The 15647-nt window shown below is 41.3% G+C and overlaps 1 protein-coding gene across 7 annotated transcripts in view; it reads left to right on the forward strand.

Annotated features, from left to right (window-relative positions):
• Nucleotides 1-15647, forward strand: part of LNPEP (leucyl and cystinyl aminopeptidase) — a 123228-nt gene that overhangs the window by 93280 nt on the left and 14301 nt on the right. For 6 of the 7 annotated variants that reach the window (XM_006169865.3, XM_006169868.3, XM_006169867.3 and 3 more), the window contains 5 exons: nucleotides 3272-3456; nucleotides 5251-5412; nucleotides 8317-8457; nucleotides 9114-9195; nucleotides 10025-10724. In XM_006169865.3, the coding sequence (XP_006169927.1) occupies nucleotides 3272-3456; nucleotides 5251-5412; nucleotides 8317-8457; nucleotides 9114-9195; nucleotides 10025-10156 (702 nt within the window). In that variant the 3' untranslated portion in view covers nucleotides 10157-10724. Of the gene's footprint in view, nucleotides 1-3271; nucleotides 3457-5250; nucleotides 5413-8316; nucleotides 8458-9113; nucleotides 9196-10024; nucleotides 10725-15647 lie in introns of those variants that run through there. The other variant, XR_337605.3, reaches the window with a different exon arrangement.

Below are 15647 nucleotides of genomic sequence, written 5' to 3' on the forward strand. Positions count from 1 at the left end.
AAAAAAAAAAAAACTCAAATTGTGGACAGCAGGTGGCATAGTGGTTAAGGGGCTGGACTCTCACATGACCAACTGCGGTTTAAGTCACAGACTCAGTAGCTTAAAACTCACACCAGGCCCTGTGAGGGTGCCCAAAATCCTGAAAGGAGAATGGAGGAGAAAGGATTGCAGAGCGATCATGCCGCTTAGGGAGTGGTTACTCACTTTCTCTCTGTCTCTATGGCAAAGCACACTTGCCCTATAGCAAAAATCTCTCTAAAACAACAACAATAAACTCTCAAAGTATGAATTCTGAATTCTTAGACCCAGAATGCATTAATGTTTAAGAGTGTCTAACTTAACAGCAGCGTAACCCAAGCCCCTCTTGGCCATTTTGTTATGTGGCCTGCTTGTGACGTGAGCCACATTTTGTGATGAATGCTGTGGGTGTTGCAGGGGTAGATTCTGGAGGCACATTTGGATTGTGTCAAATTGTTCCCATTAGATGTTAACACCTGATCCTAGCCATATTCCTGTCGTATGACGTACAGACCTGTCGTTCTGGACATATGAGGCATTGGTGGGATAAACCTTTAGCAATAAAAACTGACATTTCACTTTTAAGAAACTCTGTTGACCCCGGAAAGAACTCCCTGGGCATATCAGTGTAAAATTAAAGCAGTAAATCTACATGTACCCTGTAACGTAAGTGCCACATCCTTCCCTGCCTGTTTTATTTTTAAAATCATTTTGTGTGATTGTTGTTGTCATTTATTGCATATCCAGTGTTTATAGCTTACATAACCCATCAACTTATTCCCTTTCCTCATTTACCATTTTCACTTTATGAAAATGAGGGTTAGATTTTATTGTTTAATGAGCTTAAATAAAAAATAATAATAATTTGGAGAAATAGGTTTTATTTTATTTCTAAAGAACACATGCTCTGCTTCATTATTATAACCTGAATTATTTGTAAATTTATCATATTTTATAATAGCAGGATTCTTTGAAAAGCAGACTTTTTAATTAAATCTTTTGCTCTGGGGACCAGCAGTTAGTGTAGTGGCTATGTCGCTGAACTCCCATGTAGTCGACCGTGGTTCGAGTCCCGGACCCAGTGGTTTAAACTCATGGTGGGCTTGTATGCATGCGTGCCCAAGATTCTGAGAGGAGAATGGAGAAGAAGGGATTGCAGCACTGCCATCCCCCCTGGGGGATGATTTCTCACTTTCTGTCTCCCTGTCTCTCTCTGTCCTTCTGGTGAGCGCACGCACCCTATAAAAAAACTTTTGCTCTGTTATAATTAGAAATTTATTTAAAATCCATGATATTTATTAAAAATCTCATAGTATGAGAATTCCTTTTTATGACTTGGTGCAAAGATTAACAAGCTAAACCGCACTCTGTAATTCCAGTGGTGTAACTTCCTTAGCAAGAGTTAACCTCAACATCTTCTAATGTCAGATTTTGCTTCTAGTGCTTTAAACACATCTCCCCCCCCCCCCCCCACCACCCCACTGGCTTTTTCGTTCTAGGAAACTCTCAATAAGCATTGCATTGTTCTCTGATGAGCTTTTTTAAACAGAATTTCAAACATGTAATTTTATTCCCCCCTTATTTGTCCTTTTTTTCTATTTGTCAGTTATCCGTAGTTTTCCATTTTCCTCATTTGCAGTCATTGGGGTCAGTTTGCTAGGCAGATGCTGTCAAGGACTCAGGCCAGTGGAAGACGCACTTGCGCAGCCAGCCACAGCCGGTGGGAGGCTCTGTGAGGAAGATGAACTGAGTTACAGGGGTTAAGAATTCTGTCTGTGGTCAGTCTGTGGTTCTTGATTCCTTGAGTGAGACACGGTAGTTAATGGTGGTGGTAAGGAAGTGCCACTGGGAAGAAAGCCACTGAGACCGAGATGCCTGAGAGCGGGCAGCGTCTGTTTCGTATTAGAGTGTTTTTTCCTCCCAGTGGCATTCAGAAATGCATATTTCATAGGATGCTTTTTTTAAGCCCCATGTGTCTTTCCTCCTCTCCGTGTACAACAACTTGCAATATGGAACTACTTCCATATAAAGAGCTTTTATGTGTTTGTTATACAGAGATTTTTTTAATGTATTCATTGGTTCCTTCATACCACCAGTGTACATGTAACATCCCACTCAGAGGTGACTGTAATGGGACTAGATAGTAGACGGTGGATATTATACTTATGCAGAAGAATGTTCTCATTTCTGAGAGTTGCATGCTTAAGTGTTTATTAATGAAATATTATGTATATTATCTAGTTTCACATAGTTCAACTGAAACCAGAAAAAAACTGTGTATTTATGTGTGCATTGCATATACACAGAAATGAAACCAATAAGAGCATTAAAAACTAAAGAATTCTTGGGCCTGCCAGGTGCCATGATGTGCCTGGATCCCACATGGCAGACTGTGTAGTTTGAATCCCAGACCCAGCGGATTGAGACACACACAGGGTGTGTGTGTGCACATGTACCCATGTGTACCCAAGATCTCAAGAGGAAAAAGAAGGGCTTGCTTCATGGTCATTTTCCCTGGGGAGTCCTTTCTAACTTTCCCTGTCTGTCTCTTTGTTTCTCTCTGGTGAACGTGTACTCCTATAGCAAATTTTTTAAAAATAGAAATAAACAAAGGAACAAACCTGATGAATTCTAGATGGGTATTCATCATACTATTCTTGCCTATTTTCTGTAGGTTTTAAAACATTTTAAATGAAAAGGAGATAATGTAAACTGAACGATGATTCTTCAGGCAGGCCTCATTTTCTTTGTAATTTAGTTAAATTGTTACCACATCAAACTAATTGATACATTAAATATACCTTTACTATTTCCTTCAGAAATGTTTAAACATTAACTGTCAGCAAAGAAGTGTATTTTTCTTTCATTGCTTCATGTTGTTTATGAATTCTAATGTCACAAGGACCAGAAGTTCTGACTTTCTTCCATGATTATAAATGATGCTTTTTTGGCAGGAAAATCACTTTTATCTGAGAACACGCAGAATGAAGGTTTCCTACTGCATAAAAGTTATCAGTTCTTTCTGATTGTTTCCTAAAAATCCCTCTTGGCAGTAGCAGCCTTAGACATATCCTTTGTTGTTAAGTGGTTTTGTTCCAGCTATATATGGGGCTCATATATCAGCTGATATTTATTGAGTGATATCTGTGCCTTTTTTCCCCTTGAGTAAATGTTAGGAAAAAGAGATTGAGTTGTTTTGACTTTTCTGATTGTCCCAGTGATGATTATTTCATTATCTATTTTGTCTGTCTAGGCCAGGGTATTCAAATTGCTTCAAAACCAAATCCAACAACAAACTTGGACTGATGAGGGCACCCCATCTATGCGAGAGCTTCGGTCAGTCTTGTTAGAATTCGCTTGCACCCACAGCCTGGAGAACTGCAGGTCGTCTGCCATGAAGCTGTTTGACGAGTGGGTGGCATCGAATGGGACACATAGGTAAAGTGTGTTCTTCTCGGGTGTACCCCTTCCTCTTCTTAGCCTCACACCATATACCAAAGCTGGGATCTTCTCTTCCTGAGCCATAGATGTTACAAAACTGAGTGTTAATGTAGGTGAACCCCATGCACCTGTACTCTCAAGCAAGAGTTTTTAAAAATGTGGTAGAGGGCATGATGGAGTGCCCTCCCCCTACCACCATGGCAAAAATATGGTAGAATACAAATAACATACAATTTACCATCTATGACTTTTTGGAGTACAGTTCAGTAGTGGTAAGTATATTCTCATTGCTGTGCACTTACCTCCAGGACATTTTCATCTTGCAAAACTATAGCTGGACCCATTAAAAACTCCTCACTTCCTCCTTCAGCCCTTGGTAACTTCTGTTCTACGTGCTGTTTCTGTAAGTTGCCAACACCAGATCCTTCAAGTGAAACCGCACAGCATTTGTCTTTTTGTGACTGGCTTCTTTCATTTAGCATAACGTCTTCAAGACACATCCATGTTGTACAATGTATCGTAATCTCCTTCCCTTTTAAGGCTGAATAATATCCCACTGTATGTATAGGTCACATTTTGTTTATTCATTCATTCATGGATAGAGCTTTGGATTATTTCTACCTTTTGGGTGTTACGAATAATGCTGCCATGAACATGGGTGTACAAATAGCTCTTAGAGACCCTGCTTTCAATTCTTTTGGATATCTATTCTCAGATGTTGTTGCTGGATCATTCTATTTTAATTTTCTGAGGAACTTCCATGTTGTTTTCCATAGCAACCATACCACTTTTCATTACCACCAGCAGTGCACAGTCATTCTAGTTTTTCACATTCCTTGCCAACACTTGTTGTTTTCTATTTGTGTATTTGTTTGTTTGTTTATAGCAACCAGTCAGAATCCGTGTGAGATGACAAGCAAGTCTCTTTAGTTCAGGAATGAAACATGGCAGGGGGAGTTAGCAGTTTGCAGAAATGTTTGCAATGATCGGTTTTCCCAGGTTCCTACTGGGCATTACGGAGAGACCATTCAGGCATCAGATAGTGAGTTGGGTGGGGCCTCTGGAAAACCTTTTGAAGTCTTTCCCAGCTCTGAGATCTTGAAAAAGAGAGCAGACTGGGAACCAGCAGTTAGCGTAATGGCTATGTCACTGGACTCCCATGTAGTCAACCGCGGTTCACATCCCGGACCCAGTGGCTTAAAACTCACGCTGGGCACGCGTGTGTGTGTGTGCCCCAGATCCTAAGAGGAGAATGGAGGAGAAGGGATTGCGGTGTGACCATCCCCCCTGGGTGGTGATTTCTCGCTTTCTGTCTCTCTGTCTCTCTCTGTCTGGCGAGCGCACGCACCCTATAGCGAAAAACCCTCTCCAAAAAAAAAAAAAGAGAGAGCAGACCATGTTTCTTCTCCTCTTCTCACACCTGCTAAATTTCTACCATAGAACTATTGCACTGTATCGTAATGTCCATATTTATTCTGTGCTTTGTGGTAGCTTGTGAGTTCCTGGGAGGTAGGAAATATCTTCTTCCTTTCCCCAGTGTCCAGCCAGTTGCCTGCCTAGTTCTTTGTGAGTGCTCAGTGAAGAATTATTGTATTATATTGAACTGTTGCTCTTCATAGTCTTTCTACTAGAAAAAGAGTCACTGAATTAGCTTTACTCTTGACCCAATTGTGTGGTTAAATTTTTGGTAATTATTCCATTTCCTGATGGTCAACACACCACTGCCACCAGTCAGCCTTTCTATTAAGAATTTTTTCTTGTTGTTCTCATGTTTGATCTCTTCTCTTACAGCCTACCTACTGATGTTATGACTACTGTGTTCAAAGTTGGCGCAAAAACTGAGAAAGGCTGGACATTCCTTTTAAGCAAGTACATCACTTTAGTCTCTGAAGCAGAGAAGAACAAAATACTTGAAGCTCTTGCAAGCTCGGAGGATGTACGGAAACTTTTCTGGTATGAAACTACCCAAGATATATGATCTATAGGAACCAAAAGCATGAAAGCACCATGCTCTCAGGACAGGAGCTCAGTTTCTTTGAGATCTCCCCTTTTCTCCCTTTATTTTTAATAGGCAAAACCTGACTTGGACAGCGTGGTGTGGTGCGTGTCTGGGCTGGACTTCATCCTGGGGATTGATCTATTACAGACAGGCAGACTGTGCCTTGCCCAAAAGCTGTTCATTGGGAGATGGCCGGAGTCATAGCCGCTCCTGCTCCCTGCCCGAGAGCGTATTCCTCTCTTGACATGTCTTGTCCTCCACACGTAGTGCTTCATTCTCTGGAGCCAAGGCATTGCTCTGTCCATGCTGTCGTTTTGAAAATGTAGACACTTCAGGAAAAGATAACATAAAACCTTACAGGTTCTACGAACTTCTTGTGAATTTGTCCGACTTTTCCTTTCTGATGTCTAGCTGATGAAGGCCCAGAAATGGGAATTGCACATGGGTAAAAGAAGGGCACTAAGCAGGGCCTTCTTGCAAAAGAGCAGTTGCCGCAGGTAAAGGAGTTCTGGGGTGCCAAGGGAAAGACGATGCTGTCTGGTGCCTCAGAACCGGGAGGTGGAAGTCACGCCAGGAAGCACGGATCTTACTGCTTCTATGCTCGGAGACAGTTTTGCTCAGGAAAATTCTTATCCTGTCCGGAAATATCCTCAGCACCTAAAGATACACCCAAAAGATACACCACAAATAGGGGTTTTTTTTAAAGTAAAATAGGGAAAGTAAAGCAAATACAGAACTTCTGTTTGTTTGTTTTTGAAATTACACAAGTGATATACTGACATATTCCCTTCATGAAGTATGCAAACAATCCCTAAGAATCTAAAAGAAAATCCACATATCTCTCCTGGATCCTTCACTTCCATTCTTATTTTCTCATTTCTGTTAACTGTCAGTTCTGTGGAGGTAGACATACATACGCATGCACGCCCCCCCCCACACACACACACAAAATGCAGGATCTTCAACAAGTTCATGGAAAAACTATGCATGAATTTGAAATATTTTTGCACCACAGTAAATTCCTATTATAATCCCATTTTTCCACATACTTTCTGAAGTCGCTTTGTGCGTACACACATACATTTACATGTATGTTTAGCCACACGTTTTAAAGGTAGGTGAGTACTGCACCCAGGGTTTTGTGACATTATTCTCCATGAATGATTAGTCTTTGAGATCCCCACCTCACATCCAGACACTGACTTCATTTGTTCCTCTGGCTTCGTAGTACCCCACCGTGCGGCTCTGTCGTACCTGGATAACCCTCACGTCTTGTTGGGCATTTGAGTCCTTGCCCCCTGTAAATATAAATGCAACCTTTCTGGGGCATGTGTGTTTTCATTGGCATAAGCGAATAGTATAGTACAGGAGAGGAAAGCTGCTTACATTCAGATGCCGGGCTTTGGTATTAATTAGCTGTGTAACTGTGGAGCAGTTACATAACCTCAGTTTCTTTAACTTTCAGATGGAAATAAGTAATAAGGACCTACTTCATAGTGTGTTGTGTCTAGGACCTAGAATATTCTAGGATATAGTATCACTACGTGTTAGGTGTTAATATTAAAGAATATATTATATAGTGTATTTCAAATAATTCTAATGCCCCAGTTTAAGAGTAGTAACACAATATACTTGTCTACTCATGTCAAATAAGATTTTTACCAGAAAAATACCAGTCTCCAGAATTGTAACGAACTCTATCAGAACTTATTTCCTAAATGACCAACACTATTATTATGTGACATTTTTTAGTCCATTTTGCCGCTAATAACAAATACCTGAGCCTAAGTGATTTATTGGGTTGTCGGGAAAGTCATGACCCATTTTGAAAGGAAGACAGACAAATACGTCATGACTTTTCCAACAACTCAATATAAACAATGAAGGTTTATTTAGCTCATGGTTTTGGAGGTCTAAGGACACAGGGCCACATCTGGTGAGCGTCTTCTTGGTGAGGGCTCTGTGCTGAGTCTTGAGGCAGTGCAGGACGTCGCGTGGTGAGAGCGAATGTGTCTGTGTCTCTGTCTTTCCTTCTCCTTATAAACCACCAGAATTCAATTGTAGGGCTCCACCTTGATAACCTTAATCTTGTTCAAAAGGAAAAAATCTCACCTCTTAATCCATGGTTGGATTCAGCTTTTGCCCTTTTAGCACTATCACATGAACTTTGGGGAGACAGATTCAAACCATTGCAACCAGTATTTATAATTGTCTATCTCGATGAGTTCTTCCTTCACTTAAAAAAAAGGTAACGGGCTCGTAGGTGGCATGGCGATTAAGGCGCTGGACTCCCACCTAGCCAACCACAGTTCAAGTCCTGGCCCTAGTGGCTTGCTTTTTCACTTTCCCTCTCTCTCTCACTCTGTCTCATTCTACTCAAATTTAAAAACTGATAATAATAAATAAAGTTGAAAAGATAATTTTTATTTTGGAGAGATTTTTTGCTCTAGGGCACGTGCACTCGCCAGAAAGACGGAGAGAGACAGAAAGCAAGAACTCACCCCCCCGGCGGGGGGATGGCCATGCCACAATCCCTTCTCCTCCCTTCTCCTCTCGGGATCTTGGGCACGCATATACACGCACCTGGCATGAGTTTAAGCCACCAGGTCTGGGACTCGAACTGTAGTCAACTACATGGGAGTCCAGAGACATAGCCATTATGCTAACTGCTGATCCCAAAAAGATAATTCTTAAAAAAAGAAAAGTGACAAATTTTAAGATCTGTGTTTGGCTAACCCAGCACTTATTTCCCTTGAATCATTACAGAGCTTTAATTAACAGACCATACTCATTTAAGTTCAGTTATTGCTTCTTCATGAATAATTATTTTGGAGGCTAAATTTGCCTTTGCTCTTCAGGTTAATGAAAAGCAGCCTTGATGGAGATACCATCCGAACACAAAAGCTGTCATTTATCATTAGAACAGTGGGCCACCATTTTCCTGGACACTTACTGGCTTGGGATTTTGTCAAGGAGAACTGGAATAAGCTTGTACAAAAGTAAGTTTCTCAGAGAATTTCTAGCTTTTTCTCAGGCTCTGCATTTGGAAAAAAACTGCTTCCAGTGCTGTGTTGTTTCACAGAGTTATGTTCAGCTGTGAGAGGGAAACTGCCCCTGTGAGAGAGTTTGACTGAACCACCCAGAAATGTTCACATTTGTAAACATAATCCTGTAGCCCGAGTCATTGAACAGTACTGTTCCATTCAAGTATAAATTGCCCTCGCCCATGCTCCGCACCAGGTCACTTAGCTCAGTATGGCCTCAGACCATTTCAGGATTACTGTTTAGTTACATGGGCTGGAAAATACCTCTTACTTGCCAAGGCATCAGTTAAGAGCTCCCACCTCACTGGATAGCACATGTAGGTTTCTTTCTCCCTTTTAAAGCAATAATGATATTTCTGGGTATAGCATGTGATTTTGAAGAGAGTAAATGGATTAAAACTTTATCTGGATATCCTGAATGCCTCACGTTTTCAGCCCATTTTCCTTCCCACTGGCAGTGAACATGTATAGGACAAGCCCTGGTTTCCTTGTTTACAACTCCCTGGAGTAGGCCTCCTGTCCTCTCTGCTATTGGCAAGAAAGCATTTACTTACCAGAGCTTTGCTTACCAGCAACTGCTTCATGGTCTGCTCATGTATTTGTTCCTTCAGGTTCCATCTGGGCTCCTATACCATGCAAAGCATTGTTGCTGGATCGACTCACCTGTTTTCAACAAAGGCACATTTGTCTGAGGTTGGTTATAGAAAACACCCAGGGAGAAACTAGGGAATCGTTTCTCCCATGCTGCTCAGCTTAAGTGATTCAGTAGCTTTTCATGCTAAGCCCTGTCCCTTCTTTCTGCCTTCATCTGTGCTAATAATTATGACTGAGATTACTTCTAGAGGTTGGGGTATATGGCAGTGAGGAAGAATTCCAGTTCCATTCTCTAGTATTCCCTTGTCTCCCTGGAAGAGACACAAATAATTTAAGTGGCAATAAAACTGTTCTGAAGAAGTCTATTCAAAGAGTGAACTTATAACACCAAAACTAACTTTAAACTTAACCTCATTTATTGTTACTTAGACTTTCTTTCTTCTATTTTAAGTTAGAAAAATTCAAACTTGTAGCATTAAGAATTTATTTATTTCAGAGAGATTTTTGCTATAGGGTGCATGTACCTGCTGGAGAGACAGAGAAAGTGGGAAATCAACCCCCAGGGGGGACGGCCATAGCACAGGTCCTTCTCTTTCATTCTCCTCAGGATTTGGGGCATGCACGCACACATGCCCAGCAAGAATTTCATGTCACTGTGTCCAGGACTCAAGCTGCAGTTAACCACATGGGAGTCCAGCACCTTAACCGCCATGCAACCTCCTGGCTTCTAAAATAATTTATTTTAAAAGTTACTTCAGATAACACTGTACTTGGTCAGGAACTCCACATGAATGTATGTAAGTCTACTGCTTCTAAGATGTCAGCACAGCTGTCACTCAGTTAAAGCTAACTTTAAAAGGCTAGTCAGAGTTACCTGAGCCTTACTGTCCCTTTCTCCTTTTGAAATACTTCTGTGTGAAACCTCCAGGTCCAGGCCTTCTTTGAAAACCAGTCTGAGGCAACCTTCCGGCTCCGTTGCGTCCAGGAGGCTTTGGAAGTCATTCAGCTAAATATCCAGTGGGTGGAGAAGAACCTGGAAACGCTGACCTTCTGGCTGTAGCATGCACAACCGCACCTCATTCCGTTGCCCGTTCAGAGAGCTTTGTAAACCTGGGCTCTGCTGCTTTTGCGAAACCGGAGGTGAAACCAGGATCGCTGCCAAGTTGTTTGCACTCGTAGGAGTTCTAGTTAGCTCAGGGCCCGACTGTATTTTTCATCTGTCTTTTCTGAAATATCTTTGGGCAGTATGCAGTTATTTATTACCAAATTATAATCACCTCCATGCCAACCATCTACAAAAACAATGAGCAATTTTTGTACTTTGAAGATATATAAATGAGGGGGGTCTGTTTTGGAATTTCGTTCTGTCTCTCGGTATCTGGAAAGTTACTGTCACAGTAAAGCAAGGAGAGGTCTTCCCTAAGAGTCACCATGTTTGCAGGCTGCTAAGTGGTCAGCGTTTGCTGTTTCCTGTTGGTGGCGGTTACTGGAGCGTGGCACAAAGGTTGCTACGCAGAGTGTGGGAACGAAGATGACGAACCATGCAGCTGTAGAGACCTGATCTCAGGTGTGCAGATCTACTTTGGTTTGGGGTTCCAATTAACCCTTATTTTCTGGAAAAAAAAAAAGTTTAATATCTGTAACTATTGTAATTTTTTCTTGGAGAATAGCCAGGTGCTACAGTTTTTAAATTTCTGTTGTATTGAAAAGCTAAATAACAAGGCCAAAAGGTTAAATTTTCCAAATATCTAACACTTTATTATTTATCTTTCATAACATACCCATAGGAAACAGTTCCAAACCGAGTTAGCTTTCCTCACAATTATTTCTCTCACGGACGCCAATATTCCCCGGATCTGTACACCGCCATCGCTTCCTGCCACCGTACCTTCGTCGTAGTGAAGTGCTCCTGCACTCGTGGCGAGCATTTCGTTCACACTGGTGTTCCTCACCATGACTTATCACTGTTACTGAGAGTGCAACTTGTTTAAGTTGCCTTTTGGCACCGAAGAGCATAGACACTTCCTCTCTGAATCATACCCATGTGTGGATTTTCATTTTATATGGTAGAGTAGCATAGTAGAAGTATATTTTAAAATAGGACCTTTGTGAAAATGAACATTTTTATTTGAAGTTCACCATAGTACCTTAAAGGAACAAAGAGAATGTGGCATAGGAGTAACTTGAACTCATGTTTAACATGGTGGGCTTTGAGTGGTTTCCACTCTCAAAACAATACTTTTCTTTAGTTGAGAAATCATAGGTTTTCTTTTACTGTGGCCAAACTAACATTAAAAGAAATGGCCGACGAAAGAGAGGAAGAAAAACGAGGGTGGATATTCAAAACTGTATGGCATTTTTACTCCTAAAGGAGAAATACTGTACTTGAATTTTTTGAGCTATGCAGACTTTTACCCAGATTGTTGCGTTTCTTTGATTCTAAGGAGAAAAGCTTTCTTCCTAATAATTCTTGAGAATTTTATATTTTGTTTGAAAACAGCTTTTGTGTACATAAAAAGAGTAGTTAACCCATTTATGAGCACTTAAAACACTCCACAGGTCAGACAGTGGAATAGGTCACCTCTTTTTATGCAGCAGGTGTAAAGTTGCAGTATGTAGGATTGTGTATAAAATTATATTTTATTTTGTAAAAATATTTTTATAAACAAAATTTAAGAGGCTGGCAAGCTAAAAGATAACCTTCTTTAATCCTAGTATGTTTTTCCCCAGTGGTATCCTTCTTCTTCTTTAATCCTAGTATGTTTTTCCCCAGTTTAATCTTTTTCTGAATATTTTTCTCTCTGTTTTAGAGTAGAAAATATTATATCCTGAGAATCAGAGAATCTTCTAAAGATGTATTATTGAAACTGGGGTCCTTGTAGGGTTTAGTCCTCTTGTGATTTGATAAATGAATGATAATTTAGTTGATACTGAAAGTTAATGTGTTTTTATATTTTTAGAGTGAAAGAAAAATCCTCAACTTTCGATGGGTTTTTTGTTGCTGGTTTCTTACCATGTTGTATTAGAATTTCCACTTTGATACAGAGTTTAAATTTTGCTACTTCTCAAAGTCAGTTAAGATTCTTCAGTTTTACCTGCCTACCTTGACATGGTCCTACGAAGTGCATTAACTCCACATATGGCAAATCTTGTCTGTAATCATTTCATTTACTTTACCCATGACTGCACGTGTTGGGTACGGGATGTGGTTATAAGTAAAACTTTATCAAAACGTGGGCTAAAAAAGACGAACCTCGTGACCCATTGCTCTCTTTCTACTCAAGGACCACACTCCCATGGTTCCAGATCCATATTTGCAGCTTTATTTTGTTGCACCCCAGTTATTTGTAGTGACAGTTGGCCTCTGCTTAGTTTTTTGCACAGAATCACCTGATGTTTAATGTCATGCTAACTCATCTATGTGTGGCTCCTAAAACTTGTAAGTCTGGAATGTAAGGCTAAATAGAGAGCGAGAGCTTTTAGGATAACAGGTACAGTGGTAGCTTTTGAAAACATTGTTTCTCCCAGAAGTAGCCACTGTATTTTTGAGAACTCAGACTGAAGCACAGAAGTCACGGCATGCTCTTCTATATAAGCACATGATTCACGACACGCTGACTCTGTACTTGTGGAAAAAGTGTTCTAGTCACCACAGAGAGATGATTTACTTAAATGTCATATAAAAGGCACATGATGCTAGATTATTAAGAAAGGTAGAAGTGGAAATCTAGAGCTGTGGGAAAACGATGTATGCTCGAGATCTGAAAGGTTCTGAAAGCAGAAGTTGGAGGACTCCAGTTGGTTTTGTTCATGTGAAGCGATGAGATAGAATGAACTGCAGGTAGCGTCAGCTTCCACTGTAAGTTCAAGCCTTCCTCCCTCTCATCGGAGTTAAGCCCGTTTAAATGACGTTGTATTGTCATTGCTTCCATGTTCGTGAACCTTCTTACTAGCACTGGTTCTACTTGACTCCAGTTTTCTTTGCCATCTGTGTTTTTGTTTTTTGAGACTGTAGCCACTGCAGGAAGGAAGAGTTGTCAGAAGAGTCCTGGGCATAGAAAGCAAATTGAGCTGCATCAGCCTTCCTGGGTACCAGAATGAATCCTTTCTGAATATTGAGAAGTAAGGAACTGGCATGAAGGCTGTGTTTGTTGGATTCCCAGTAGACTGTTCCTGATTTTAAGAGTCCTCAAACCAAAGCATCTGGAGCTATCACCTGTAGTCAGATTGTTGAATATTCACAATGGCCCCTTTGCGTTCGTGGGCTGCAGGGAAGGTGAGTCCGTCTCAGATGAGTCAACCGACAGATAGCAGTTCCAGGGCAGAACTGGGAAATCACCTGGTTTTTATTGTGTAGGCCTCGCTAACCCTGGAGGTTGTAGGTGTGATAAGGCTCTGCTTTCAGACCTTTGTCTTCGTGCTTTTGTACTTGCTGCAGTTAATTCCCTTTAAAGAACTTCTTCCTCCCTAAAGTATCTATTTTGTTGGTTTTTATATTCTTTTGTGTTTTATTCTTTGCATTGGCAAATAGGTACCTAATGGAAAGAGGTCTGAAAGTATAATCTCTTCTCCCTTTGCCGTGTTGCCTGCATGGGCAATGGGGAGTTGGAATAGTTGGTTGTTTCCTTCGGGTGGTTTTTGAGGAGTATATACTTCGTGTATTTTTGATAGGTTTTTGTTCTTTGATTTTGTGTATTTTTGTCCCGGTGAAGGTGACATGTCATCCTGCGTGGACAACAGCCACAGAATCGTTACTTGGTTTCCTTTTTTGGAAGGAGGTAGTGATTGGGAGGAGGGCCGTGTTCTTTGTGAGGAGTCTGTACAGATGGCCTTGCTGCTGTTTGGTGAGCGATGTTTCACCTAGATCCACTCGTCCTTCTTGTGGACACAGAGTAAACCACGGAGGTCCAGAAGTGTGGCGAATGTCCTGCTTGCCCTCTCCCTGTTGCCTGCGTGCACCATAGCGGACTTGGCCATCGCAGTTGCTGGTGTTTTGACCTCGTCTTGGGGTCTGGGTTTGTATATCTTTCAAATGTATGTAAATGTCATGCTACTTTTTTATGTTCCATTTTATACTCTATTTTTTGGCATGGATGTATATATTAATAAAAACTGAGGTTCAGAGTATGACAAATCTCCTCTTTTCCCTTTCCCTTATTGCCTCTTTAGGCAATAGCTAGTGGTTTGTTTCATTTTGGGGTGTGGAACAGAGCGGGGTATGCACTTAATGTATATAAATAGACTTGTACTACATCGTATCAGTGATTCATTTAGTCCTGTGTCGTCCTCACGCACAGGAAGGTACTTAATGAAACATGGGGGTGGGGGTGTAGAGCCATCTTTTTCTCCCTGTCCTTTACTGCCTGTGTCTCGTAGCTACCGGAGTAACTGGTCAGAGTGGAGTGCTGGGGGACAGAAGAGAGAAGGGGAAGGCAGGGAAATGTACTTAGTGTATATACATGTCCTCACTACTGTATTGTATCCATTCACCGGGCGCCCAGGCTGGAGGCCCTGGTGGACCACAGAGTTCCGGATGTATAACAGTCTCCTCTTCTCCCTTTCCCTTATTGCCTGGTGGGCAATACTTTTAGCGTAGTTTGGGGTTTTGTTTTTAGTTTAGTTTTTTTTTTTTGGTAGGGGAGATAAAGTAGTTTCAGGGTAAGGGCAGATACTTTTTAAATGTATATAAATGTTTTTGCTACTTCTTTGTTACTTCTTTATTTTTACGTTGTCTTTTACATGCATCTGTGAGGAAAATGCAGATTCTGTCTCCATTTCCCCTCCTCCCTGCCCTTTCTTTGTCTGCGTGGGAAGTGTCTAGTAGAGTAGTAGATCCATTCCGAGGGTCTCTTTGTGGTATTGGGGTGTATGCTTTTTAAGTGTATGCACACGTTCGACTTCTCTGTGATGTTTTACAGGGCACCCCATCTGTCACTTGGCCACACAGGTCCCTGATGAACCAGGGAACTCTGAATGTGTGGCTGTCTCCTCGTTCCTTCCCTTTTTATCTATATGGCAATAATTTTAAAGTAGTTTGAATTTTTAGTAATTCTGGGGTTGGGGGAGGGCTAAGGGCTCTATGTACTTTTTAAAAAATGTATATACAGTTTTCGTTACTGTGTCGTGTTCTCTCCTCATGTGCCCAGTCCTCCCTGGACAGACTGGTACCCAGGGCAGCGCGGTGTCCAGATGTGCGAAAAGCTCCTCTTCGCCCTCCCTTACTGCCTCTGTGGGCAACAGCTGCAGTGCAGCCCAGGTTATGCTTCTTACTCTATCCCTGACCCCCCAGAAGAGTGCGGTGTATACTTTTAAAAATGTATGTAAATGTTTTTTGCTCATTTTGTGTGTGTGTGTGTGTGTGTGTGTGTGTAATCTCATTTTGTACCTAGACCTTTCCATGATTCTTAGGTGCATAATGAAAACTGAGGTTCATTCTATGAAAAAATCTCCCTTTCCCCTTCCCTTATTGCCTGTCTGGGCAATGGCTAGTAGAGTAGCTGTTTCGGCATTTCTGGCAGGGTATCGGGTGGGGGGTCTGGGTTTTTTTGGTT

Source organism: Tupaia chinensis, unplaced genomic scaffold, assembly GCF_000334495.1.
Source record: "Tupaia chinensis unplaced genomic scaffold, TupChi_1.0 Scaffold147554_1, whole genome shotgun sequence".
Taxonomy (NCBI): Eukaryota; Metazoa; Chordata; class Mammalia; order Scandentia; family Tupaiidae; genus Tupaia; species Tupaia belangeri.